General features: G+C 35.5%; 2 protein-coding genes across 2 annotated transcripts; both read right to left on the minus strand.

Annotated features, from left to right (window-relative positions):
* Positions 1 to 671: 671 nt before the first annotated feature.
* LOC131944691 (uncharacterized) lies at positions 672 to 8845 on the minus strand. Its single transcript, XM_059305482.1, has 8 exons — positions 8759 to 8845; positions 7479 to 7625; positions 7249 to 7375; positions 6841 to 6969; positions 6259 to 6725; positions 5929 to 6033; positions 5643 to 5697; positions 672 to 1063 (listed from the first exon to the last, which is right to left on the minus strand). Exons 2-8 carry the CDS (start codon positions 7575 to 7577, stop codon positions 672 to 674), a joined length of 1374 nt encoding a protein of 457 aa, XP_059161465.1. The 5' UTR covers positions 7578 to 7625; positions 8759 to 8845.
* An 8722-nt stretch (positions 8846 to 17567) lies between these two features.
* Positions 17568 to 24358, minus strand: LOC131944692 (repetitive organellar protein-like). Its single transcript, XM_059305483.1, has 8 exons — positions 24203 to 24358; positions 23041 to 23139; positions 22607 to 22733; positions 20348 to 20473; positions 19707 to 20188; positions 19391 to 19495; positions 19079 to 19133; positions 17568 to 17959 (listed from the first exon to the last, which is right to left on the minus strand). Exons 2-8 carry the CDS (start codon positions 23137 to 23139, stop codon positions 17568 to 17570), a joined length of 1386 nt encoding a protein of 461 aa, XP_059161466.1. The 5' UTR covers positions 24203 to 24358.
* Between the last annotated feature and the right edge of the window lie 2578 nt (positions 24359 to 26936).

The following is a 26936-nucleotide window of genomic DNA, read 5'->3' on the forward strand; positions in this document are numbered from 1 at the left end:
TTTGTTTTTTTTTTTACATTTAATCACAATAGCAGTTAATTTCAGCATCTTTCAATATATTTAAAATTGCCTAACATGAATCAATATTTCTAACATACTAAACACATACTGAAGTTGTCAAGTGAACTTATCCAAACAATATCTTTAATATTGTTCATTTGGTTTGGTTTTATTTTTAAAACACAAAAATCGCACGAATTAAATGATGCTCATAAAGCTCAGAAAAGGAGGTATCATGTATGTTTCTGCCAGAGTTTTTTCTACAGAGGGGGGGGGGCGGGGGGGGGGAAATTGAAATTTTCGAGGGGGGGGGGCTGGACTACAATTTACGAGGGGTGGAAATTGGTAAAAGTATATATACTTTTTTTTCTTATTTTCTATATAAATCCCTTTTTGTTGGGGGGGGGGGGGGGGGGTGGGGATGTAGAATTTCCTCAGGGGGGTGGGGGGTGGGGGTGGGGGAAGAGATGCCTGAAAGAAACTCTGTTGTTGATAAAACTTAATTTTTTTTGGAATTGTGTAATGATAATTAAACAAATGACATTAAACCATTTGCGTTTGTGTAGACATGTAGTCAACACATATAATAAATTGTTAGCGTGTGTTTAACATGGTGGTTACATATTTTATTTTTTGAGAATTTACCATCAACCATGTTTTGTGTTGTACTTCTATAAACTAACGATAGTAAAACTACTAAAGTTGGATAACATTGCGCCTTGATCAGCGCAAGACACTTTTAGGTAAATTTCTTGACCTTTCTTCATGTCAACAACCACTGACCCAGCAGCGCTAGTGTTGGCACATTTCACATCTATAGTCGTACACATCACGTCTCCAGCCCACACACCAACTATAATCTGTTTATCTACCCATTCATGTAAAGTCACACAGACAAGATATAAACCGTCATGTGGTGATATAAATTTTCCTGTTGTTTGATCAAAATGTTGACCGTTATATTCACGTAGTTCAGTAAATCTTGAAATAATTGATCCAGTACTGACAGGTGTGGGATCATCAAACTCCACATGACAAGCATATCTGTTACATACACGTGACTCTGTTGATTGGAAAAACATATGTATGATGTACATGTTTAATTTCACGAATGCTATAACTACTTGATCAATAATATTTGTGAATTGTTGTATCATTAGTTTATGTTATTAACACTAACATAATCTCATTATATGTGTTTTGTATGCAGTTTAGAATGTAACTAAAATTGACAAACCAAAAAAAAAAACATTTTTTTTCAAAATATTAAGTTGTGTATAATAATCCATAAGGTTTAAATAATTTTGTCTAAGACCACAAATTGATACACTAGACCACTAGTTTAGTACCGCCCCTAAATTTTAGTGATGTTAGTTTATCGTGTCTTACGTATTGAAACTAGTAGGTGATGTAATACGTCACAAGAGGTGCAACAAATGTATTGCTTTATTTTATAATCGTGTCAGCGACAAATTCCAGAAAGATACTTGTCCGAATGCCGTTTGCCCAAAGGCCGATTTCCCGAATAGACACTTGCCCGAATGGAAATGTCCATTCGGTCACATATCGTGTTCCGGCAAGTGACGTTCGGGAAATCGTCCGGCTCCCTTTATAATCATACAGTCCGTACGTGTTTACATTACAGTTTAACTATATATGGTTTATCTATCCAAACCAAAATTACTGGAACTAAAGTTATTCTGTTGTACTTAGTAATCACCGATAACAAGATCTGCACCGTGTAACTTTTTTTATTATTCATCTCAATTTACAGTCAATTAATGCGATACTAAAATGTAAAAATGTTAAAATGTTTTCATGCTATTATTTTAGTTTAGGTTTAATCCCTGTCTCTTATAGGACTCCGTCTTAATCTTAAAAACATAAGTGACGATGAAGTTAGTTAAATTGAAACTGCAGCTCTGTAAATGTCTTACTGTACTGGGTAGACCGCTGTAGGTCGACTCCCGACATACCAGGTGGTGTAATGTATCAGGTGAGAAAACAAACATCTGCGGAAACCCACGAGTCTAGAGACTGGCACTATGGGTGAGTAAAATGTTCCATTCTTTAACACGTTATGGTCTGTCTGGCTAACGAACATCACGTTATGGTCTGTCTGTCTGGCTAACGAACATCACGTTATGGTCCGTCTGGCTAAAGAACATCACGTTATGGTCTGTCTAGCTAACGAACATCACGTTATGGTCTGTCTGGCTAACAAACATCACGTTATGGTCTGTCTGGCTAACGAACATCACGTTATGGTCCGTCTGGCTAACGAACATCACATTATGGTCTGTCTGGCTAACGAACATCACGTTATGGTCCGTCTGGCTAAAGAACATCACATTATGGTCTGTCTGGCTAACAATCATCACGTTAAGGTCTGTCTGGCTAACGAACAACACTTTATGGTCTGTCTGGCTAACGAACATCACGTTATGGTCTGTCTGGCTAACGAACATCACGTTATGGTCTGTCTGTCTGGCTAACGAACATCACGTTATGGTCCGTCTGGCTAAAGAACATCACGTTATGGTCTGTCTAGCTAACGAACATCACGTTATGGTCTGTCTGGCTAACAAACATCACGTTATGGTCTGTCTGGCTAACGAACATCACGTTATGGTCCGTCTGGCTAACGAACATCACATTATGGTCTGTCTGGCTAACGAACATCACGTTATGGTCCGTCTGGCTAAAGAACATCACATTATGGTCTGTCTGGCTAACAATCATCACGTTAAGGTCTGTCTGGCTAACGAACATCACGTTATGGTCTGTCTGGCTAACGAACATCACGTTATGGTCTGTCTGGCTAACGAACATCACGTTATGGTCTGTCTGGCTAACGAACATCACGTTATGGTTTGTCTGGCTAACGAACATCACGTTATGAACTGTCTGGCTAACGAACATCACGTTATGGTCTGTATGGCTAACGAACATCACGTTATGGTCTGTTTGGCTAACGAACATCACGTTATGGTCTGTCTGGCTAACGAACATCACGTTATGGACTGTCTGGCTAACGAACATCACGTTATGGTCTGTCTGGCTAACGAACATTACGTTATGGTCTGTTTGGCTAACGAACATCACGTTATGGTCCGTCTGGCTAAAGAACATCACGTTATGGTCTGTCTAGCTAACGAACATCACGTTATGGTCTGTCTGGCTAACAAACATCACGTTATGGTCTGTCTGGCTAACGAACATCACGTTATGGTCCGTCTGGCTAACGAACATCACATTATGGTCTGTCTGGCTAACGAACATCACGTTATGGTCCGTCTGGCTAAAGAACATCACATTATGGTCTGTCTGGCTAACAATCATCACGTTAAGGTCTGTCTGGCTAACGAACATCACGTTATGGTCTGTCTGGCTAACGAACATCACGTTATGGTCTGTCTGGCTAACGAACATCACGTTATGGTCTGTCTGGCTAACGAACATCACGTTATGGTTTGTCTGGCTAACGAACATCACGTTATGAACTGTCTGGCTAACGAACATCACGTTATGGTCTGTATGGCTAACGAACATCACGTTATGGTCTGTTTGGCTAACGAACATCACGTTATGGTCTGTCTGGCTAACGAACATCACGTTATGGACTGTCTGGCTAACGAACATCACGTTATGGTCTGTCTGGCTAACGAACATTACGTTATGGTCTGTTTGGCTAACGAACATCACGTTATGGTCTGTCTGGCTAACGAACATCACGTTATGGTCTGTCTGGTTAACGAACATCACGTTATGGACTGTCTGGCTAACGAACATCACGTTATGGTCTGGCTAACGAACATCACGTTATGGCCTGTCTTGCTTATGAACAATACGTTATGGTATGTCTGGCTAACGAACATCACGTTATGGTTTGTCTGGCTAACGAACATCACGTTATGGTCTGTCTGGCTAACGAACATCACATTACGGTTTGTCTGGCTAACGAACATCACGTTATGGTCTGTCTGGCTAACGAACATCACATTATGGTTTGTCTGGCTAACGAACATCACGTTATGAACTGTCTGGCCAACGAACATCACGTTATGGTCTGTCTGGCTAACCAACATCACGTTATGGTCTGTCTGGCTAACGAACATCACGTTATGGTCTGTCTGGCTAACGAACATCACGTTATGGTCTGTCTGGCTAACGAACATCACGTTATGGCTTGTCTTGCTACTGAACATCGCGTTATGGTCTGCGTGTCTAACGAACATCACTTTATGGTCTGTCTGGCTAACAATCATCACGTTAAGGTCTGTCTGGCTAACGAACATCACTTTATGGTCTGTCTGGCTAACGAACATCACGTTATGGTCTGTCTGGCTAACGAACATCACGTTATGGTCTGTCTGGCTAACGAACATCACGTTATGGTCTGTCTGGCTAACGAACATCACGTTATGGTTTGTCTGGCTAACGAACATCACGTTATGAACTGTCTGGCTAACGAACATCACGTTATGGTCTGTATGGCTAACGAACATCACGTTATGGTCTGTTTGGCTAACGAACATCACGTTATGGTCTGTCTGGCTAACGAACATCACGTTATGGACTGTCTGGCTAACGAACATCACGTTATGGTCTGTCTGGCTAACGAACATTACGTTATGGTCTGTTTGGCTAACGAACATCACGTTATGGTCTGTCTGGCTAACGAACATCACGTTATGGTCTGTCTGGTTAACGAACATCACGTTATGGTCTGTCTGGCTAACCAACATCACGTTATGGTCTGTCTGGCTAACGAACATCACGTTATGGTCTGTCTGGCTAACGAACATCACGTTATGGTCTGTCTGGCTAACGAACATCACGTTATGGCTTGTCTTGCTACTGAACATCGCGTTATGGTCTGCGTGTCTAACGAACATCACTTTATGGTTTGTCTGGCTAACGAACATCACGTTATGGTCTGTCTGGCTAACGAACATCACGTTATGGTTTGTCTGGCTAACGAACATCACGGTACGAACTGTCTGGCTAACGACAAGCAGGTTATGGTCTGTCTTGCTAACGAACATCACGTTATGGTCTGTCTGGCTAACGAACATCACATTATGGTCTGTCTGGCTAACAAAATCACGTTATGGTCTGGCTAACGAATATCACGTTACGGTCTGTCTGGCTAACGAAAATCACATTATGGTCTGGCTACCGAACATCACGTTATGGTCTGGCTAACGAACATCACGTTATGGTTTGTCTGGCTAACGAACATCACGTTATGGTCTGTCTGGCTAACGAACATCACGTTATGGTCTGTCTTGCTAACGAACATCACGTTATGGTCTGTCTGGCTAACGAACATCACGTTGTGGTCAGTCTGGCTAACGAACATCACGTTATGGTCTGGCTATCGAAAATCACGTTATGGTTTGTCTGGCTAACGAACGTCGCGTTATTGTCTTTCTGGCTAACGAACATCACGTTATCACGTTATGGTTTGTCTGGCTAACGAACATCACGTTATGGTCTGTCTGGCTAACGAACATCACGTTATGGTCTGTCTGGCTAACGAACATCACGTTATGGTCTGTCTGGCTAACGAACATCACGTTATGGTCTGTCTGGCTGTACGATTAGGTTTTTAAAATTATTTTTTTATCCAAACTTACCTATAATATTTAAATCTTTGGACAATTTTGAAATAGCACCTTCAATATTTTCCAGCTAAAAAAGTTTTTTATAAAACAAATGAAAAATTCCCGTAGTTACGTACAGCATACAAATGATGCACTGATTTTAATTTTTTATGACATATTGTAAAAATAGAACATTATTTAAAGCTTGTGTTATTTTTAAAATATATGTTATTAACTTGTCTATTTACATAGTGTTCATAATTAATGCATGATTTATCAACGTCGCAATTTATTTTTTTTTAAATTACTTCTTATATACCTTCGTTATTCTTTCTTCCCTTGTTTCCAAGTTTTTGTTAAAGATTTGAATCAGTTTGTCAATGGGCATCAATCTTTGTTGCAGGAGTTTGTACATTAGACTGTGCTAAAGAGCAGAAAATTTAATAAAAGCATTAACAATTTAATTATTTTTACTGCACATTATAACTAACAAAACATAAAATGTGTCTTAAAATAAGTAATACTTTTAAAGTATAACTTTTGATAAAGCTACTAAGTTGTGTTTTGATTTAACCAGGTTATAAAATGTGAAATAAGTTATCTGGCCAGTATGTGTAAAATTGTGTACACACATAATTAGCAATTTTACCTTTTCTAATTGAGTTGATGTGTTAAGCTGGATTTTATAACTTTCTTCTTGTAGGGTAGACATCTGATCTGAATGTCTTTTAATTTCTTGTGTTATAATATCAGATTTATCTGCGTGATCTTGCATATCTTTATTTATTTTGAGTAAGTTGTTTTCATATCCCTTTATATCTAGAGACAGTTTCTCTAGTGTTTTGTTTGACTTGGATTCTTTTTCTTTTAAACTTTCAATTTCTTTGTTCAGCTCCTTTACTTTGTTATCTTGTTCACTCATTTGTTTTCTGAGGTTTTTAAAATTCTGTTTTTGTTTTTTAGTCAGTTGTTCAATGTTTACCCCCATGTCACTCTGTTTTGTTACAAAGTTGTCTCTCCATTGTTTTATTTCTGATATGTCATCTGTAGACTTGTCTCTGACGTCTAGTAGAGAAGATATGGCTGTCTCTATCTGCTCAAGTCGACTTAATATTTCTGTAGCATAGTAATATAAAAATAATCGAAATGTTAATTATGTTGTATTATTTCTTCAAGGAATAATTTTCAAGATTCACTAATAAAGTCTACGTCGTTAAAAAATAGATTCTACCGTCTGTTTGTTTAGTAACTTGATTTGTTGATTCAGTCCACTCACGGTTTTCTGTTTCTGTAGTTTGTGATGTAGACTGATAGAAAAATGGCGTTGCGGCATCGACATCTAACGTCTCTTTATTTTCACCTATTATAAATGAATATTATACATTTAAAACTTTAGTATTCCACTTTTAAGTAATGGTTTAATTCTTGCTTATTAATGATATGTTATTGTATTGAATACATATTTACTTGTGTAAGCGGAAGATTGCAGCAGACATTTGATTTCATATAATAAATTATATAGCGTGCAAATCATTAAAAATTCCGTAGACATTACTAGTTCTACTTGTTCGCACAGTAGGTGAGCAAGTACATAAATGTTATAAACATAATTTTATTTTATTGTTGTCCAATCATTTACTTATAATGTGTAACGCTGCACCCAACATTGCCGTGGTCGCTGAATCAAGTTCCTGGCATAGCTCGCTGTAGGTGATAGGCGGGTTGTCATTTTTATCTTCAATCCAAAACTTGCTTTTTTCTACTGCCTGTTTAAATAGAGCAAATACATATATTGTGCAATAAACTACATATTACGCCATTGAATACCTTGTTGTAAGTACAGAATTTTTTTTTAAATTCATCGCTTACGTTTTGCATATCCTGAATGACAGGTTCTATTCGTTGCATCTGTTCTTCCAAATATTTCTTGAATTCTGTAACATGCTTGACCTGAATTCTGGAGCGCATTTGACTTTTTTACGTTTCTTTTTGTCTTGGTTGCCTAGTAGGCCTACACTGTCAACATTTGTAACATTTATTTTTACAGAAACATAAGTGTAAAATTTAGCCAAGGTATTATAGCGACAGAAAGTGAAATATATAAACCATATATTCTGATATAACACTAAGGGGATGACAACTCGGGATATGGACATGATTTTTAAATCCATTTTTAATGACTTAAACTTTTTAAAATATAAAAGAATCTCGTAAAAAAAAGAATTGCGCACCAAGTGAACGCCAAACAATAGGTGTATAATAGTGCGGGATATTTATAGAACTTTATAAATTCACATACTTTTTTTGAGAAATCGGAAATAGCGTTTATTTTAACACTTTCGGTCAACGGAAATTACTCAACATTTAACAGAAGGCGGAGAGTTCGATTTTTACTTACCTGTGATGTGAAATTTCATTTATCTATCTGAAACAGTACTCAAGTTATAGGCATTTGAAAAATTAAAATTAGAATAAGCTCCACTCCCAGTTAACGAAAATCGCTGAAAATTTGTTATAGAACTACACATTGGATATAATACTTATATATAAAATTTCATCAACCTAGATGTAATGGTACTCAAGTCAGAGGCGTAGCGAGGGGGGGGGGGAGGGGGGTGCGGACCGCACCGGGTGACACCATTTAGGGCGGGTGACATATATAGAGAAAAAATTGAGGGGGGGGGTGCAAATCGAAAGTTTGAGGGGGATGCAAATCGAAAGTTTGGCGGGGGGGGGGGGTACAAATCGAAAATGGAAAGTTTGTCCCCGGGAAGAGTCGCTACGCGTCTGGGGGGGGGGGAGATGACACCATTAAGTGCCGCACCGGGTGACACCCGACCTCGCTACGCCACTGACTCAAGTTATCGTGTTCACAGACACACACACCACACACACACTCACACACATAAAAATATACAGCTCGAGTTGATGAACTTAAGGTGCTAATGAAATTATGTCACTGTGTAAGTGATAAACATTTTAATTGTTTATACTGTTAATATGTAGGCTATGTAGTGTATTTTTTTTCTTTTGGTGTGTAAGTGAAATGTATTTAGACTCAAAGCCTAATTGTGTTGTTTTTTTCTGAATCAAATAAACTGCAACTCATATATTCATATCACACAAATTATATTTGAAATAATACTTACAATTCAATAAATATATCAATCCTTAAAAATTTAATTTTCAAGCAGTAAATATAAAAATTTAAAGTTGATTTCTAGACAGATTTCTTACGTGTCAACACAGATAATATCGGGATTTCCCGTTAGGCTGTTTCAGTTTCACTAGCAGCAGTTGACAGACATCTGAAAATACCAAACACAAAATATAGGAACTATTGGTAAGCTTAACGTAGGCCTACAAACAAAATACATAATTTACTACAGTAACTGATATCACTTACCGTCTGTATAAATATTAAAACGTTTATTTAGCCAATAGCGTTGCTCAAAGTTTTTATTTCATTTTATAAACATTGCCGTACATTATATGCTGTAAGAAATAATAACATAGATTTTAAAGAAGTCATTGCTCAGATATCAACATTAATCATTGCACTGCATGAACATAATGAAAGAATTTCTGGTAATTTCATAATGTTGTGTGCTGGTTGTTATCCTTTATCCATTACGTTCTCATTAACATTGTCGTCCATTTAACTTCTCTTCGCCCGATTTATTTTCATACAAATGCAAAGTAATCTACAAATAATGTATGTGCTTGAAATTATTTTTTAAATTATTAGAAATTACAGTATCTTTGTTTTTAAAAAAGTTACATTTTGTTCTTGTGATAAATTTGTAAGAAAACGTTCCTAATAACATATGTTTACATTGTTACGATTGTACGTTATGTTCATATATCGATTTATAATTTTATAGTTTAGGCATATACGAGTGTGCTATATTAGTCCTGAAGTATTATATAGATTATTTTTTTTAAATTTCAGTTGTAGTTATGTCTCAAAACGACTCACCCAAAAATACTTGTCGGATTTATGCTCAAACAGTTTGATGCATTGAACAGCCAGTTACAGAGTAACTTGAATGATTACACGTTACAGGTTAGATAAATGAGCTGCTTGGATAAATGTGTGACATAATTGCAACAGTTAATTACATATTTGTATGTAAGCGCTACATGTCAGTTGTGCAGATAAAATGGAAAGCTCTGCAGTTGGTTAACAATCCTACATTACAGACACAACATTGACATACAGAGAAACTGTGGCTATGTTAAAAACAGCACATACTACACTACTTGAGCGTTTGGAGAAGATAACTGGTACTGAATGTTCGTAAACCTGTGACCATTTTTTTACATAAAATAAAATTCGTTTTTTAATCATCATAAATAGCCATTTTGTTGTTTTTCATATAATAATTTATTTTGTGTTTTTAAAAAAATAATGTCATGCTAAAGCTAATTAACAATTACATTTTAATCCAATGCTCTAAAAAATGCAGGTTTTGAGGTAAACATTGGGTAGAAATTTAATTCGCTGTTAAAAATCATCTTTTATAGTTGTAACTGCGTGTGTGTTTGAACGAATATTTTATTCTAACATTGTAATGGGTTTATTAATGTACCTAAAGTGCTGACATATAATATGCATGTTATGTAATTTGCGAAGAATGCATAGTTGACTATTAGTGATATTAATTAAACATATTGAATTAGGTTAGCTATGTAACACTATTGTAACTATATATTACATTTTGTAGTTGTTTTGTCTGTTGTATTGAAAGATAGTAGTTGTAAAATTATGGTTACAGAATCCTTGTTGTAGTTTCCAAAGATGTCTGCAGAAAATAGTCAACACCAGCTAGTCAGAATAAAAAACAGCCAGAAAAAAGAAAATGTTGTGGGTCATTTGTGTCTGGTAACTTAAAATTAAACAAATTGAGAACAGGTTAAAAGACAAATTCTAACAATTAATTAAAATAATTTCGATACAAACTAAACTTTTTTTTCAACAACTGAATGTGTGCTTGATTTCATTGACGCACGTCCTTTTCACAGGATATTGTTGCTATATCCAATTTGAAGACAAAACACCGTCCACATCGAATACAATAATTACAACCTTTGATAAAGTACGTGAATATAACGGTTAAATTTTAATCAGACGACAGGAACATTTGTATCACCACATGATGGTTTATATCTGGTCTGTGTAACTACATGAATGGGAAGATGAACGGATTGAAGTTAGTGTGATGACTGGAGACAAGTTGTGTACGTCTATAGAAGTGAAATGTGCCGCCAATAGCGCTGCTGGGTCAGTGGTTGTTGACATGAAGAAAGGTCAAGAACTTTGCCTTAGAGCGCCTTACGCAGAAGAAGGTGCAAAGTTATCCGACGACAGTAGTTTCGTTATCGTTAGTTTATAGAAGTACAACACAAAATATGGTGGATGGGGAATTCTAAAAAAAAAAACAACATGTAACCACCATGTTAAACATGGGACCATCATCCAAGTTCTGTTAAAGGACTTAAAATGTTAACTTTCATTTCTATAGTGTAGTCTGAGTCCATGTTAACGTGGTGTTATTTATGTTGATACAATAATCAACGAACTACATTTATGTCTGCTTAAAGACTAGATTATCTCTAAAGCATTAGAGACTGTACCAGTATAACTGTAGTTTAAAGTCGTCCAGAGAAAGTTGGTAACATACACATGTGTAACGTCTGGTTAATAAATGTTTTATGTTGACTCATACAGTTATCATGTTTATTTTTAGCACATTGTACAGATGGAAAAAATAAGGGGACGTAACCAATGTAATAACCTACAGTGTCTGTAATATCTCGATAACTTTCCTTGAAAACATGTTTTCATTTGTTTTTTTCCCAATTCGAGAATTACACTTTAACGCAAAATGTTTTAAATAATATTTGCATATCCTGACATATGATGTATCTTAAATGATTTTACAGTTGTTCCAATATAGCCTATGTAAGATGATGTTAAAAACTGTTTTATGTTTTGTTATACTTTTTTTTCTCACATGTACCTGACTTCACCATACAGTAAATCATATGTACCTCACTTCATCAGACATTAGATTACATTTACTTTACCTCATTTTAGACAATAGATCACACGCACCTTACCTCACCAGACAATAGATGACATGTACCTCACTTCACAATAGATGGTATGTACCTTACCTCACTTCAGACAATAGATCACATGTACCTCACTTCACAAGAGGTGGCATGTACCTTACCTCACCAGACTGAACATGACAAATCGAGGGCTGATCGTAGCATAGTTGAGATATAATTTTATGGCTGTTGTGCAAAGAGAATTGGCAAATTATAAAATTCCTATTTTTAAACATTCTTTGTGAAAATATAAACATGTGTGTTATAGGAGTGATACATATTGTAACGGATATTATTACATAACTAATTGTGTTTGTTTTTCATTATACTTCTGATTTAGAGTGCGATATTCTATAATAAAACACGGTTATTAAGAAACTTTGTGTCGAAATATCGAACAAATTGTAAAATACATTTTATGTTATCGGTTATGAAACTAAAGTCATTGTTACTTACAGTATATAACAGACAACACAAATGATATGTGTATGTATGTGCTCAGATGTGTGTGTGCTTTGTTCATACATACATGTGAATGTGTGAGTTAAAAAACATCACACAAGATTTTGTTAAGCTCACACACACGTTTGGGCAGACAGCGCTGGTTCTAAACACTTTTTAAAGTTATAAAACAAAAAGAAATAATTCATTATTGAAACAAAATACAACACCAGCTGAACTATTGTAAAAAGAACGTTATGTTGGTTTGTATGTAGTTAAATACATTCATCTTTTGTATATTTATTGAGTTAATGAGCAGATCTAGGCTTTACATAATTAATTAGCATATTTCCACATACGTGATACAGCGGCGATCTATGTTATAATGTCTTACAACATAATTTAGTATTACGTGTCAACATGATGTGCGCTCTATGGCACGCTAAATCTGTGTTTAACCTGCTTTTATTTCTGGATTTTCTTTCATAGCCTTTGTACTTCCAAGAACAAAGTACGGGGCAGTACTTTTTTATGTATGGGGTTTCGCTGCTGAATGTCTCTGGTTAACGAGACTAATGATTTATGTTTGCTGCAAGGCTCAACAAGATCCCTGGGTATCGTACACTAAAGAGGTCAGAGCTAATTGAAATATTGTAAACATTTGGCTGTAGATCTGGTTGTCACGTGGGAAATTTGTCTTTATGGAGAGATGTGGCGAACAGACGTGAATTAACGTAAAGTATATGCTCAGTCTTGACTGACATGTTTTTTTGTAACAACATGTCAGTTATCGTCGTTTGTTTTCGTATAGCAAATGTCTACAAAAAAAGATAAAATAAAATTGTACTCGTATAGCGGTGTTTTGTTCATAATTACGACTACTTTATCCACTTAACCCTAAACTGACTAAACTAACAACTACATATCCCTAATCAAACTCAGCCCCCTCTCCACATATAGGTCTTAGGGGCTTTGATCACAGGTGTTTGACCATGGGGGGTTTGACCACAGGGGGGCTTTGTCCACAGCGTGGCTTTGACCACAGCGTGGCTTTGACCACAGAGGGAGGTTAACCATAATATATAGATTTTTAAAGTAGAAATTAGAAACTGTTATTTGATTTAAATTTATGATACAATTCATATTATTTTATACATGTTTCCTGAGAGTCCATTAATTGAAATTAGCATGTACTAAAAAGTCAATAACGATAGTGTCCACTTAAAGGCTAATGTTAGGCCTCATAGATTTATTTAAATAAAAATGGAACACAAATAATCAATAATGAGAGATGCAAAGTTTCACAAATAATTAATGTACATGTACATAAAAATACATAGCATACATTAAGTATAAAAAAGCATGTCAAAAGTCTAGTCACAGAAGTAGTATTCGTAAGGTAAATTAAATTAAAAGCACGCAAATATGTCAGAACATATGTTTGACCATATGTCTGGACAGCACGCAGAGGCGTAGCGAGGGGGCGGCGGGGGGCGGGACATATGTCCCCGGGCGCCGACCCTAGGGGAGGGGGCGCCAAATTGAAAGTTTGAATGGGGGGTGCAAATGAAAAGTTCGAGTGGGCGGTGTGCAAATCGAAAGTTTGTCCCCGGGCGCCGGGAAGGGTTGCTACGCCTCAGACAGCACATTGTAATCTCGTGCAGCATCTTGTATCGCTTCTCAGCTGGGTAGCTTGCACCTGCGACACCTTCCAAGAAAAATGTCTTTTGCAGTGAGCAGTCCATATGTAGACCAAGGAAACGCCACATTGTTAGATGACTACATTGGAGGAGAGACTAAAGACTGCAAGGCCATCCTTCACAGATGTTATTTGTTCGTACTACACCATTGCCAATCGTGTGTGTTTGATTGCTATTTTTTAAAATTAACCCGTACCATATATGGACAAAACGCTTGTTATTAAACGCCCGCATTAGACAAAGCACCTGGGATCAAAGACTCAAATTAAGATCAGTCAATGGACAGTGATACATACTAAGTATATGCTCATCTAATATATAAAGCTCAGTTCTGTAACGTATATGTTTGTTTGTCGCTGGTTATCGATGGATTTAAGTGTTAGACAATCATCGTGCGTATTTGTCTAAATTTATGAGTTAAAAAATTACTTTTGAAAGTGTTGGGAAATAATTTTCATTTTTCCGACTGATGATAATAATTGTCGGCATGTTCATTAAACACAATTTAAAAAAAATATCATGTTTTACAAAAATTTTAATTATGTCTTTATTTAGTCCTATAGCGCTTACTTCCCTTTGATAAATTAGGAAAAACACAATTACTTCCCTTTATAAAACCATTGCATTTTGTGGAAAATAATTTACTTTTTAATTACTTTGTTTTGGTGTTGGGAAAAAAAAATAATTACATAATTAGCGGGGATTGATCAAGTGCAAATGTTGTAGGTATTTTACGGATAAGCTTGGAGTATTATAATTGTTCATTAAATTGAAACAGGCGCGTTCGTTTAAGTGAGTGCAAAAGACTATGAATAAAGTTGGGGTACTATAGTCGTTCATTAAGCTAAAACAGGTGATTCCGCCCCGGGCGTTTATGTTCGCGTTAGTGTTTTCTTTGTGTTTAGGTGGGTTTGCGTTAGTGGTTGCGTTTTGATTTGGTTCGTTTTTGTTCTTTCTTTTTTCGTTTTTGTTTGTGTTTTTTTCTTTGGGTTTGTATTTGTGTTTTTGGTTGGTTTTGCGTTTGGATTTGGTTTGGTTTCGTTTGCTTTTTCGTTGTGTTTTTTTTTTGTTGGTATTGGTGTTTGTGGTTGGGTTTGTTGTTAGGTTTTTGTTTTCGTTTGCTTTTTTGTTTGCTTTTTCTTTTTTTGTGTTTGTATTGGTGTTTGTGGTTGTGGTTGGGTTTGTTGTTAGGTTTTTGTTTTCGTTTGTATTTGTAATTGTGTTAGCGTTATGTTTGAGTTTTGTTGTTTTGGTTGGTTGTGGCTTGGGTGGGCAATGCCGGGTTTATGATGATTACTAAACACACAGGTGATGGTCTTTAACAGAAAGGTTTTTCACAGAAGCCAGAGCAGGGCCTGGCCGGGACGGCTAGTATATATATATATATATATATATATATATATATATATATATATATATATATATATATATATATATATATATATATATATATATATATATATATATTGATGGTCTCGGTCGCTACTCGCCTAACTCAAAAAAATCAATTTTCTTGATTTTTTTACATAAATCAAAAGCCAGTATGATTCCCCATAATGCCTGAAAATATTATAGAAATCTGTAGAATGATTATCGAGATATAATCATTTGAACAAACCGCCTAGTATTTCAAGCGCTATAAATCTCGCCGCAAAACGAATATCGCTATAATTGTCGGTACACTTTTGATCGTGAACGCATTCGTACGCCGCAATCACACAATTTTACAGCACAGCAGTCACAGTACTTATAGGTAAGGATATTTAATTAATTATGTTCAGCTTTTCTATTACATTTTATCAATTTAAAGAATTATAAGCAAATACTATTTGTTTAATATAGCATATTTTCAGATTTTCAATAACTAAACTGATTTGTTTACAATTTTTTGGCAAACACAATGCTTTGAAACTAGATCTTCATTCTAGAATCTAAATATCAATCAAAACAAAATTATTCGAACTATATTTCCACAAGATTGTGCAATAAATTTAATTATTGTTGATTCACTACTAGCTTTAGATTGAGGGTTTAGATACGTGTTAAGAAATGTTTATATGGTAGGTTACAAAATGTTTGGCGTACATGTTCAACGACCTGGTTAGTTGTGTTTAGTAAATGCTTTTATGATTAATTTTTCAACAGACAAGCCTATCTCAATACACCAGATTCTCTCAACAGACCAGCCTCTCGCAACAGATCAGCCTCTCTCAACAGATCAGCCTCTCTCAATAGACCAACCTCTCTCAACACACCAGTCTTACCACATAAGAGACAAGCCTCTCAACATATCAGCCTCTCTCAACAGACCAGTCACTCTCAACAGACCAGCCTCTCTCAATACACCAGTCTTACCACATAACAGACCAGCCTTTCTCAACAGACCAGCCTCTCAACATGTCAGCCTCTCTCAACAGACCAGCCTCTCAATATATCAGCCTCTCTCAACAGACCAGCCTCTCTCAATACACCAGTCTTACCACATAACAGACGAGCCTCTCTCAACAGACCAGCCTCTCAACAGACCAGCCTCTCAACATATCAGCCTCTCTCAACCGACCAGTCTCTCTCAACAGACCCGTCTTACCATACAAGACACAAGCATTTGTCAACTGACAAATTTTAAAGGCACCAGCATCTCTCAAAAGACCAGTCGTAATATACAAATGACCAATCTCTCTCAACTGACCAATCTTACCCTCCAAGATACCAGTCTCTCTCAACAGACCAGTCATAACATACAATAGACAAGCCTCACATAACAGACAATATACACCAACCTCTCTCAAAAAGACCAGTCTTACCTATCAAGAATTCAATGCGAATAATATTCGTGCACTGCAGTACAACCACGCTGCTACTATCTAGTTCAAATTGAATTAGCAGATAGTTGGCAATTGCTAAGCTAGGGTCGTAAGATTTTGATCTCATCTGTAGCCCCTGTCAAGATGTACAAGAGCAGAAAAAAAAGTAAAAGCTGTCATACGAGAACCTAAAAGCAAGTCATAAATTCACATTTTTGTGATGATTATAATATATATATATATATATATATATATATATATATATATATATATATATATATATATATACAGATTTACACATACATACGTATAAATGGAGATATTTGAATATCTAATATATACATATTATTATTATGTGTGACCCACTATTGGTTAGGGTAAGTGTGAGGGTGAGGGTAAGAAAAACATCAGCTGTGAGGGTGCAGGTTGAAGCATTTAGAATATATATATATGTATATATATATATATATATATATATATATATATATATATATATATATATATATATATATATATATATATATATATATATATATATATATATATATATATTTAAATTTCAGATCAAACACAAAAAGTATGTTTTATTGATAAAACACAAAACGCACACGAATTAAATGATGCACAGAAAGCTTTCACATAGAGGTGTAAAAGATATGTAAAAAAGAGATATTCTATATGTTTATTTTAGTGAAGTGGAACACGTTAAATTTATAATCACATTTCATAAGTTGGAATTGTGTAATGGTGACTAAACAAATAACATATAAAACCATTTAAGTTTATGTAGACATGTAGTCTAACCCCATAGTAAGTTGTAAGCGTGTGTTAAACATAGTGGTTACATATTTTATTGCTTAGAGAATTTACCATTTACCATCTTTGGTGTTGTACTTCTATAAACTAACGATAGTAAAACTACTGTAGCTGGATAACATTGCGTTTTTATCTGCGCGATCTACTTCAAAGTAAAGTTCTTGACCTTTCTTCATGTCAACAACCACTGACCCAGCAGCACTAGTGTCGGCACATTTCACTTCTATAAACTTACACAACCTGTCTCCAGCTATCACACCAACTCTAATCCGTTTATCTTCCCATTCGTGTAGACTGCCACAAACGAGATATAAACCATCATGTGGTGATACAAATTTTCCTGTTGTTTCATTAAAATGTTGACCGTTATATTCACGTACTTCCCTAAAAGTTGAAAGCATTAATCCATCACAGACGTATGTGTGATCATAAACCGTCAGATGGCAAACATATCTATTACATACACGTGACTCTGGAGATTGGAAAACATATGAATGATGAAAATGTTTAATTTCATACTCTGATTGTTTGGTTCATACAATGTTCATTTACACAAGTTTAATAAGTTAAAATAATTTTCTCTAATACAACTAATTTCAACTGTTATTTAACTATCGCCCTCAGTTTTAGTGTTCTTAATTTATCGTCTAAGAAGATTTGAAACTATTGATTGTATACAAGTGTAACCGGTCACGTAATAAATAAGTAAAAGTAAGGCACATACTATATACGTACATTAGATTCCGTGTGTGTTTACATTATAGTTCAGTTATAGGAGGTTAATATAATGAAACAAAAATCACCTGAGCTGGAGTTAATCTGTTGTAGGGCTACTTATGAAACTCTATCAAAACCAATAGGTTAATTATCACAATCAACCATTTGTATTGCTCATTTCACGTTAGTCAATTAATTAGATATTAAGATGTTAATGTCATAATTATTTATTTATTTCAGTTAATTTTATTTTAGATGTAAACCCTGGCTCGTTTGGGACTCGGTCTGTATAATAGATGTGACGTCAAATGGAATTAATTAATTAGTTACTTTTAAACTGCAGCTATGTAAATATTTTACTATACTAGAGTCGACCCCCGACATACCAGGTGGTGTAATGTACCAGGTAAGGAAACAAACACCTGACGGAAACCCACGGGTCTAGAGACTGGCACTATGGGTGAGTGAAATGTTCCATTCTTTATCACGTTATGGTCTGTCTGGCTAACGAACATCACATTATGGTCTGTCTGGCTAACGAACATCACGTTATGGTCTGTCTGGCTAACGAACATCACGTGATGGTCTGTCTGGCTAACGAACATCACGCTATGGTCTGTCTGGCTAACGAGCATCACGTTATGGTCTGTCTGGCTAACGAACATTACGTTATGGTCTGTCTGGCTAACGAACATCACGTTATGGTCTGTCTGGCTAACGAACATCACGATATGGTCTGTCTGGCTAACGAACATCACGTTATGGTCTGTCTGGCTAACGAACATCACGTTATGGTCTGTCTGGCTAACGAACATCACGTTATAGTCTGTCTGGATGTGCGATTTGGTTTGAAAAATAATTCAGACAAACCTACCTAATAGATTTATATCTTTGGTCAACAGTGCAATAGTATCTTCAATAGTTTCAAGCTGAAAAAGATTTTATAAAATGAGTGAAAAAATCACACAGTTACGTACAACATACAATAACTTGACTGATGTTAAATGGTTATGGAACCTTATAAGAATATAAAATAATTTAAAGGGTGTGTCATTTTTAAAGTTATAGATGTATCATTTAATTTAAGAAAACATGTATTAACTGCTCTATTGACAAAGTGTTAATAATGTATGCTGGATTTATCAATGTCGCAATTAAATTTTTACTAAAATTACTACACAAATACCTTCGTTATTCTTTCTTCCCTAGTTTCCAAGTTCTGGTTAAAGATTTGAATCAGTTTGTCAATGGGCATCAATCTTTGTTGTAGGAGCTTGTACAATACATTTTGCTAAATATCGGAAGATTAAATAAAAGAATAATAATTCAGATTATTTTTAATGCATATTATACCTAATATAAACATGTGTCTTAACAGTAGTAATTATATTAAAGTATAACTGGTGATAAAGTTACTGTTGTTTTTTTTATTTAACCTGCTTATAATAAACTATCTGGCGAGTATGTGTAAACTTGTGAATACACATAATTAGCAATTTTACCTTTTCTATTTGAGATGATGTTTTACACAAGATTTTATCACACTCCTCTTGTAGGGCAGCCATCAAATCCGAATGTCTTTTCATTTCTTTTGTTATACTTTCTATTTTGTCAGTGTAATCTTGCATATCTTTATTTATTTTGTGTACATTGTTTTTATATTCTTTCATATCTAGAGTCAGTCTCTCTAGTGTTTTGTTTGACTTGGATTCTTTTTCTTTTAAACTTTCAATTTCTTTGTTCATCTCCTTTACTTTGTTATCTTGTTCACTCATTTGTTTTCTGAGGTTTCTAAAATTCTGTTTTTGTTTTTTAGTCAGTTGTTCAATGTTTACCCCCATGTCACTATGTTCTGTTACAATGTTGTCTCTCCATTGTTTTATTTCTGATATGTCATCTGTAGACTTGTGTTGTGTATCCTGTAGTGAAGATAGTGTTGTTTCAATATAGGCGAGTCTACGCTCTAGTTCAGGATGTTCTTCAACTGAGGATAGTCACAAATATAAGTTTGTAATTTAAAATGTTCCAAATCTTAAAAAATAGACTGTTAAAAATGAAATTAAACAAATGTATCAATCGTACATTGGTTTACAGTATATGATGCTGTTATTTGACGTGTTATTCAAAGAATAATATTATATACCAGCTGCGTGTTGAACTTGTGTCTTGAGTTGTCTTGGTGATTCCACTGTTAGATATGTTGCTGTTGTCTGTGTGTCAGGCTGTGGTATAGATGGCGTTGATTTGTTGACGTCCATGTTGCCCTCGTCTGTTGGAATCGGTTATAGTATTTTATTTTAATTACAGTTGTAGAGTACAAATATTTCATAGTACATGCAATACGTTCTACTAGTTTAGCTCTAACGCAAAACACGTAATACTCTGATGAAAAAAAACAACTATGAATGTGATCTAAATTTAAACAAACACCATTAGTTCCAAAATGTCCGAAACATATAGATATATATAGTGTACATTTATTTTAAATTTAACTTTTACATGACTGTTTATCGAATATATAATCAGTAGTATTTAGAAAAAAAGCGTTTAACGTTCTATTAACCCTTATGGCTCTTCAGCCTTGTTTTAGGGCGAATAAGGTTACACGAAACGATTGTAAATTCTTCATTTTTTTCAATGTAAGGATTTACAAGATTGACTAATGTGATGTCGATTTTATAAAACTACTAGAATACCCGTCATCCGTTGGATAACTGTGGGTTTCGGGGATCATCCATCAAAAAACATCACGTCTGTCACTCAGAGGCATAGTGACCCTTCCCGGCGCCCGGGGACAAAGTTTTCGATTTGAACCCCCCCCCCCTTAAACTTTTGATGTGCACCCCCCCCCCCCCACTCAAACTTTCGATTTGAACCCCCCTCAACCTTTCAATTTATTTTTCCAAACCATTTTGGCGCCCCAACATATGTCCCCCCCCGCCCCCCCTTCCCCCCTCCACCTCCCCCCCGCCTCCCCTTCCCCCCCGCCTCCCCTCCCCTACCGTCCTCCCCCCCTCCTCGGTACGCTACTGCAGTGTCACTTATCGTCACAAAAAACAGACCCCACATTCAAAAATATGTTTTTTATCTTTTAAAAACACCGAAAACACCGATTTCGGACTATCCCTTCATATACTGACGTCACATGTGACCTACTCAACTCTACTTCACCTGCCTAGTGTCCCGCCAAGTCTCAGACAACATGTATTTATCGTTTAAAAAACGATTCCAGCCGAGCATGTCTCTGATCACACTATCCTTTCACATGCTTAGGACAAAGAAACAGATGAACTCTACTTCACCTGCCCTGTATCTTGCCAAGTTCAGATAGGCAACTTTATCATTCACATCTAAAAAAAAAATTGAAAAAAAAGTCCTTTGACATATTGGTCTAGAACCCGTGCCACCTGCATGAGAGCCGACTACGCTACCATTTTAGCTATTTACTCGTGACGTCACAAGTGAAATTTTATACTATACAATGTGTCTCCTTATGCAACTTGATTTACGCGTATAGATTCTAGATCTAGATCTAAGTCTAGTAGTACTAACTTTCAAATTAAATTTTATCTTAAATTAGCCAAACAAAGATTTATATAAAATAATTAAGGCCTGAAATAGATTCTAGATCTAGAATTTACATTGAGTCTAGTGACCTACATCTAGGCTAGATCTAGATCTAGGCTAGATTCATAACTTTCCTTCGATAGCTGATCTTTAGATCTAGAGAAATTTATCGTAAAACTAAATGAAAAAGATAGTTGAAAATTGATATAAGTGTTGGAACGTAATAAATACAGCAAACGGACGTATTATTTAAGTTATAGCCGGCAGAAAATTAGCTTTGTAACGCGTTAAACTTTTGAATGGGCCACAAAGTCTATGATGGAGTCCGCCATTTTTATTGTACCAAAAAGTTAACACATCAAGGGACGTCACTATCCCCACAAAGTTTATTCAAAGTATTAACATTTTTAAAAAAATACGGTTAATTTAACTATGAATAAATCAATAAATTAATTAACGTCTTTAAATAAATTTGTGATTAACAGTCTGTCTGCATTAAAAAATTATTCTCTACCTACATACTATTTTACAGCTCTCCAGATAGAGTAGAACATATCACAATAGTCAATCAGGCAAACAAACAAACAAACAAAAAAATAAATATTCAAACGAGTAAACAAACTTGACTTTTAGTAGTATATAGATAAACATAGAAAGTGTTATGATATTCGGCCGACAGTGAAATTATATCCCTTTAACATAGTATTTGCAATAACTGCAAACTAAACTGTAAAACAATTTTGTTGCATTCTTATCAGTAGAAACACTTCATTACTGAACACACATGACAGTAGGCTTTGAGATTTTAAATTATAAAAACTATTAAAGTGCTGACTTAAAATATGTGACGTCACATCCAACAAGGCCGTGGCTGCTGTGTCCAGTTCTTGTGATAGCTCGATGTAGCTGACAGATGATTGGTCAGTTTTTTCTTCTAGCCACGCCTTACTTTTTGTAACAACCTTGTGATCACAAACGTAAACATTATTTCAACTGGCCACGTTTTGTATGGCTGTTTTATGAGAAAATGTCAAACGTAAAACACTTTCTACCGTCTAAATGGTATATTACTAATTAGGCCTATACAATGTTAAAATCTCTAAATAGTATATTTAAAAACAATATTTATTATTTAATGAAGATACTGGGGTAAATTAATTTTACTTTTCAAAATCTGTTTTGTGTAATTAAAAAAAAATTGTTGTCTCAACAGAGCACCCATTAATATGTTATAAAATTAGTAGTAGCCTTAAAATGTTTTCATCTTACATTTTTCATACGTTCAATCACATGTTCCAGAACTTGTATCTGTTCTTCCAAATATTGTATCTGTTCTGTAACAACCTTGACCTGAATTCGTGTAGGCATCTGGTTTAAAAATAGAATCTTTACTTATTACATTTGTTTGCTAGTCGCATAAGCCAATGTGAAAGATCACAGAGGACAAAGACATTTGGTTTACTAACAAGAGTTAAAGACGATATGTTTAATCTCTTATGCTTATGACAGATGTGTTGAAATAATTTATGTTTCATGAAACATAATTACATTGTAAAAAAAAAGTAGAATGACGTATATCCGTGGACGTTACGATCGTTGATGCAGAGATAGGTGTAAACATTTGCAGACGTGTGTGTCTGTGAATTTGCATCTGTGAAAATATACATTGCCACCCCCCCCCCCCCCTTGACCGCATGACTGCTACAATACAGCAAGAAAATATCAAGGTGGGTGTGACACCAAGATGTGATACCAAGGTGTGATACCAAGGTGTGATACCAAGGTGTGATACCAAGGTGTGATATCAAGGTGTGATACCAAGGTGTGATACCAAGGTGTGATACAAAGATGTGAAACCAATGTGTGATACATAGATGTGATACCAAGGTGTGATACCAAGGTGTGATACAAAGGTGTGATACCAAATTGTGATACCAAATTGTGATACCAAGGTGTGTTACCAAGGTGTGATACCAAAGTGTGATACCAAATTGTGGTACCAAGATGTGATACCAAGGTGTGGTACCAAGGTGTGGTAAATTAATTTCAGCAGTTGTTTTACAAGCTATGGAACGCTAGCAGGATATGGGTTAGTACGAAAGTAATATATATAATCACTTGTAGTGACAAAACGTATACATTCGTTGCAAAATGTTATTTTAATACATATTAATACTACGGAAAAAAAATAAAACAGTAGTAATCTCCCTAAACATTAACGGTATATTCGTATATCGCCCTAAGTCGGAAGGCACTTTCAGTGCAATCGGGCGTTAAAAAGGTTTATAAAAATATATTCTTAAATAACTAAATACAGTATATCAGTATAATTGTATCATTACGGTGCATTTGCTCAACTATCTAGTCTTGATAAGTCAGATGTCTAAAGTTTATCTATCACTAACTTTAGGTTTGCTAAATGTAAACTTACATTTGACTGAATAATCCAAAGTTCTAAGCTGTTTGGCACTTGATTTAATCACTCTAGTTCCAATACACTAACAAATTTTGCCTCCACTTAATCAACAATGTGTGAAGTCATGAACACAAGTTGCAGCTACAACTTAGTGATGCCTGCTTTAGGTGTACTTTGTCCTGATCCGTTCTTTGGCTTCAATTCATACCATTAATCTTAGTTTAATATAAACCTATGTAGCACAATATCGTGTTATCACTGACTGGTTTTATCACTTATATCAGCTCTAAATCAGGTGTGATCAAATCAAACAGTACATGACTGCTGATAGACTGTTTATAAATTAAATTGTATGTCTGTCAGTAATACATTTCTCTGCAATACACAAAGTCAACGTAGAGTAAATAACAAGCAAATAAGATGGGTGAAATATAAACCTTGGATCTCGGCCTTTTAAAATCTCAGTGAACGCCCATGTTAATGACGGGCCATTGATACGAAAATGATAAGTGCTCTCTTCACACTAATCATTTCAAGTTTTCACAACCAAGAAATCCACCAACCTTCTTGAAATGATGTGTTAGTTAATGTAGTGCTCGGCACATATTTGCGAGAAAAGAACTTGACATTATATTTCGATATGGTTTTGAGATGTTTGCATATTATCTGTCTATAGTGAAGAAACGTTTCGTACACAAACTATTGCTTAAAGCGATACCACTTTAATTAGGTTTTTCTACAACACATGGGACAGCAGTAGATATTAAACAAATGTACAATTAGAACCAAATTTTATTACGTTCTCCGCAATAATAAAAATATATATTTCCAATACAAACAAAAATGTTAAATTTGCAAAATACAATTATATGTTTCATTCATAGAATAATATTTATGATTTAATAATATTACAAATATACAGTCTTAATATTAAGTGCAGTAAAAATAACGCTAGGTAGAGTTATAAAACAGTCATGATATCTTCAGTGTATAAAATAAATAATCCTCTTTATACTTAACGATCCATTTGGCAGATGAAATAGAGTTTCTTCACCTCGGCATATAAAAAGTAAAGTAAAAGTAAAGTTTCCCTTTCAAACCTGACGGTCTATGGGGCAAGTGAAGTAGAGTTCACTTGTTTCTGTGACCTCGGCATATGAAAAGATAATGTGGTCAGCACTATGCCCAGCCGCCTGTACTGACCCTAACGTGAGTTAGGTACCCATCAGAGTTGGGTGGACTCAAGGACGGTTAACTGACTTGAACACGGATTCGAACTCGAGACTCTCTACCGCTAGACTACTCCGTCCGGCATATAAAAAAAAAGTTTTAATTAAAGAGTTAGGCAGGCATCAGAGCTAAGAAGACTCAGATACGCTCTACTGGCCTTGACCAAGATTCTATCTTGAGACTTTCAGGTTAGCAGAACATTTACCCTACCGCATAGCCACATCGTTTCCTCTTTAGTGTATGAATTTAATTATAAGCTCATAGCGAGAATGTACCCTTAAGGTAATATTCAACTTAGTTTTATATTTTGATTTTAAATTTTTGGTTTACAAATACAACCATATTTAATCTTTCAGCTAAATTCTTAAAATAGTGAAACCGTTTCCTTTTTGCAGGAAAGACCCTGGTCCTGATTGTTGAACTTTAAAATATAGTTCTTGACCTTTCTTCAACGGAACAACAGTTGATCCGCAAGCAGAAATATTATCAGGTTTCACATAAATAGTTTTATACTTTAGTTCTCCGACTGCTACTTGAACCGTAATTGGATTATTTCCACCGGCTACTAGCGTCACAATAACCAGATATAAACCATCATCTGGTGCTTCAAGTTTTCCTGTTGTTTGATTAAAATGGCTGCCGGTATGTTACCTCAGCAACATTACAATTTCCAATAAACGTTTTAACTGGAATATATTTTTCTAAAAGATACTTATCCTACACCATAGCTGCTTCATGTCGCATCAATGTAAAGGAATGTTTTAAGATTGAAGAAATTAAAATACATTACATTATAACATGAGCGTACGTTTCCCTGAAAGACACTTGCCGGAATGCCGTTTGCCAGAAGGCCGATTTCCCAAACGGAAATTGTCCGAATGTGACAAATGTCCGAATTTCAGTGTAATGATGTTCTATAGGTACTTGTTATTTTAATTTGTTTTAATAAGAAGCAGGTTTTACAATAGGCCACAAGCTGAAGTTACTACCGGTTGAATACGTTTGTTATTTAAATTAGCACGATTCAGTAGACAAAGTAGTCGACTCTAGCTGGAAATCCAAACCCGACACTTTCAGGTTATCACATGACATACCACACGACCACACCGTTCAAATGTTAAAGTCTGACAAGGGTAACGGTCGACATCAGTCTTGGTGTGAGTTACTTAAATTTGTGCTTTCACACGCGTAGCTAGCAATCAGAGGCATAGCGACCCTTCCCGGCGCCCGGGGACAAAATTTTCGATTTGCACCCCCCCCCCCTTTCGAGATTTCGATTTGCACCCCCCACTCAAACTTTCGATTTGCACCCCCCTCAACCTTTCAATTTATATTTCCAACCCATTTTGGCGCCCCCTAAGGTCGGCGCCCGGGGACATATGTCCCCCCCGCCCCCCCCCCCCTCGCTACGCTACTGCTAGCAATGTATCTTTATGTTATGTCTGGGGTCTATGTTACTCGCAGTTATGCTGTGAGAGGGTATTCAATGCCATTATGTTCCTATCTAACCATTCAGTAG

Source organism: Physella acuta, unplaced genomic scaffold, assembly GCF_028476545.2.
Source record: "Physella acuta isolate Inbredline_101_S28 unplaced genomic scaffold, ASM2847654v3 ptg000503l, whole genome shotgun sequence".
Taxonomy (NCBI): domain Eukaryota; kingdom Metazoa; phylum Mollusca; class Gastropoda; family Physidae; genus Physella; species Physella acuta.

Coding starts and splice junctions, on each gene's coding strand:
- LOC131944691 (XM_059305482.1), bottom strand. CDS start 7,577: ATGCGCTCCAGAATTCAGGTCAAGCATGTTACAGAATTCAAGAAATAT. Junction 7,376..7,478: donor TCATTCAGGATATGCAAAAC/GTAAGCGATGAA, acceptor CTATTTAAACAG/GCAGTAGAAAAAAGCAAGTT. Junction 1,064..5,642: donor CAAAGATTTAAATATTATAG/GTAAGTTTGGAT, acceptor TCCAATCAACAG/AGTCACGTGTATGTAACAGA.
- LOC131944692 (XM_059305483.1), bottom strand. CDS start 23,139: ATGCCTACACGAATTCAGGTCAAGGTTGTTACAGAACAGATACAATAT. Junction 19,496..19,706: donor CATCATCTCAAATAGAAAAG/GTAAAATTGCTA, acceptor TCCGATATTTAG/CAAAATGTATTGTACAAGCT. Junction 19,134..19,390: donor GGGAAGAAAGAATAACGAAG/GTATTTGTGTAG, acceptor AATCTTTTTCAG/CTTGAAACTATTGAAGATAC.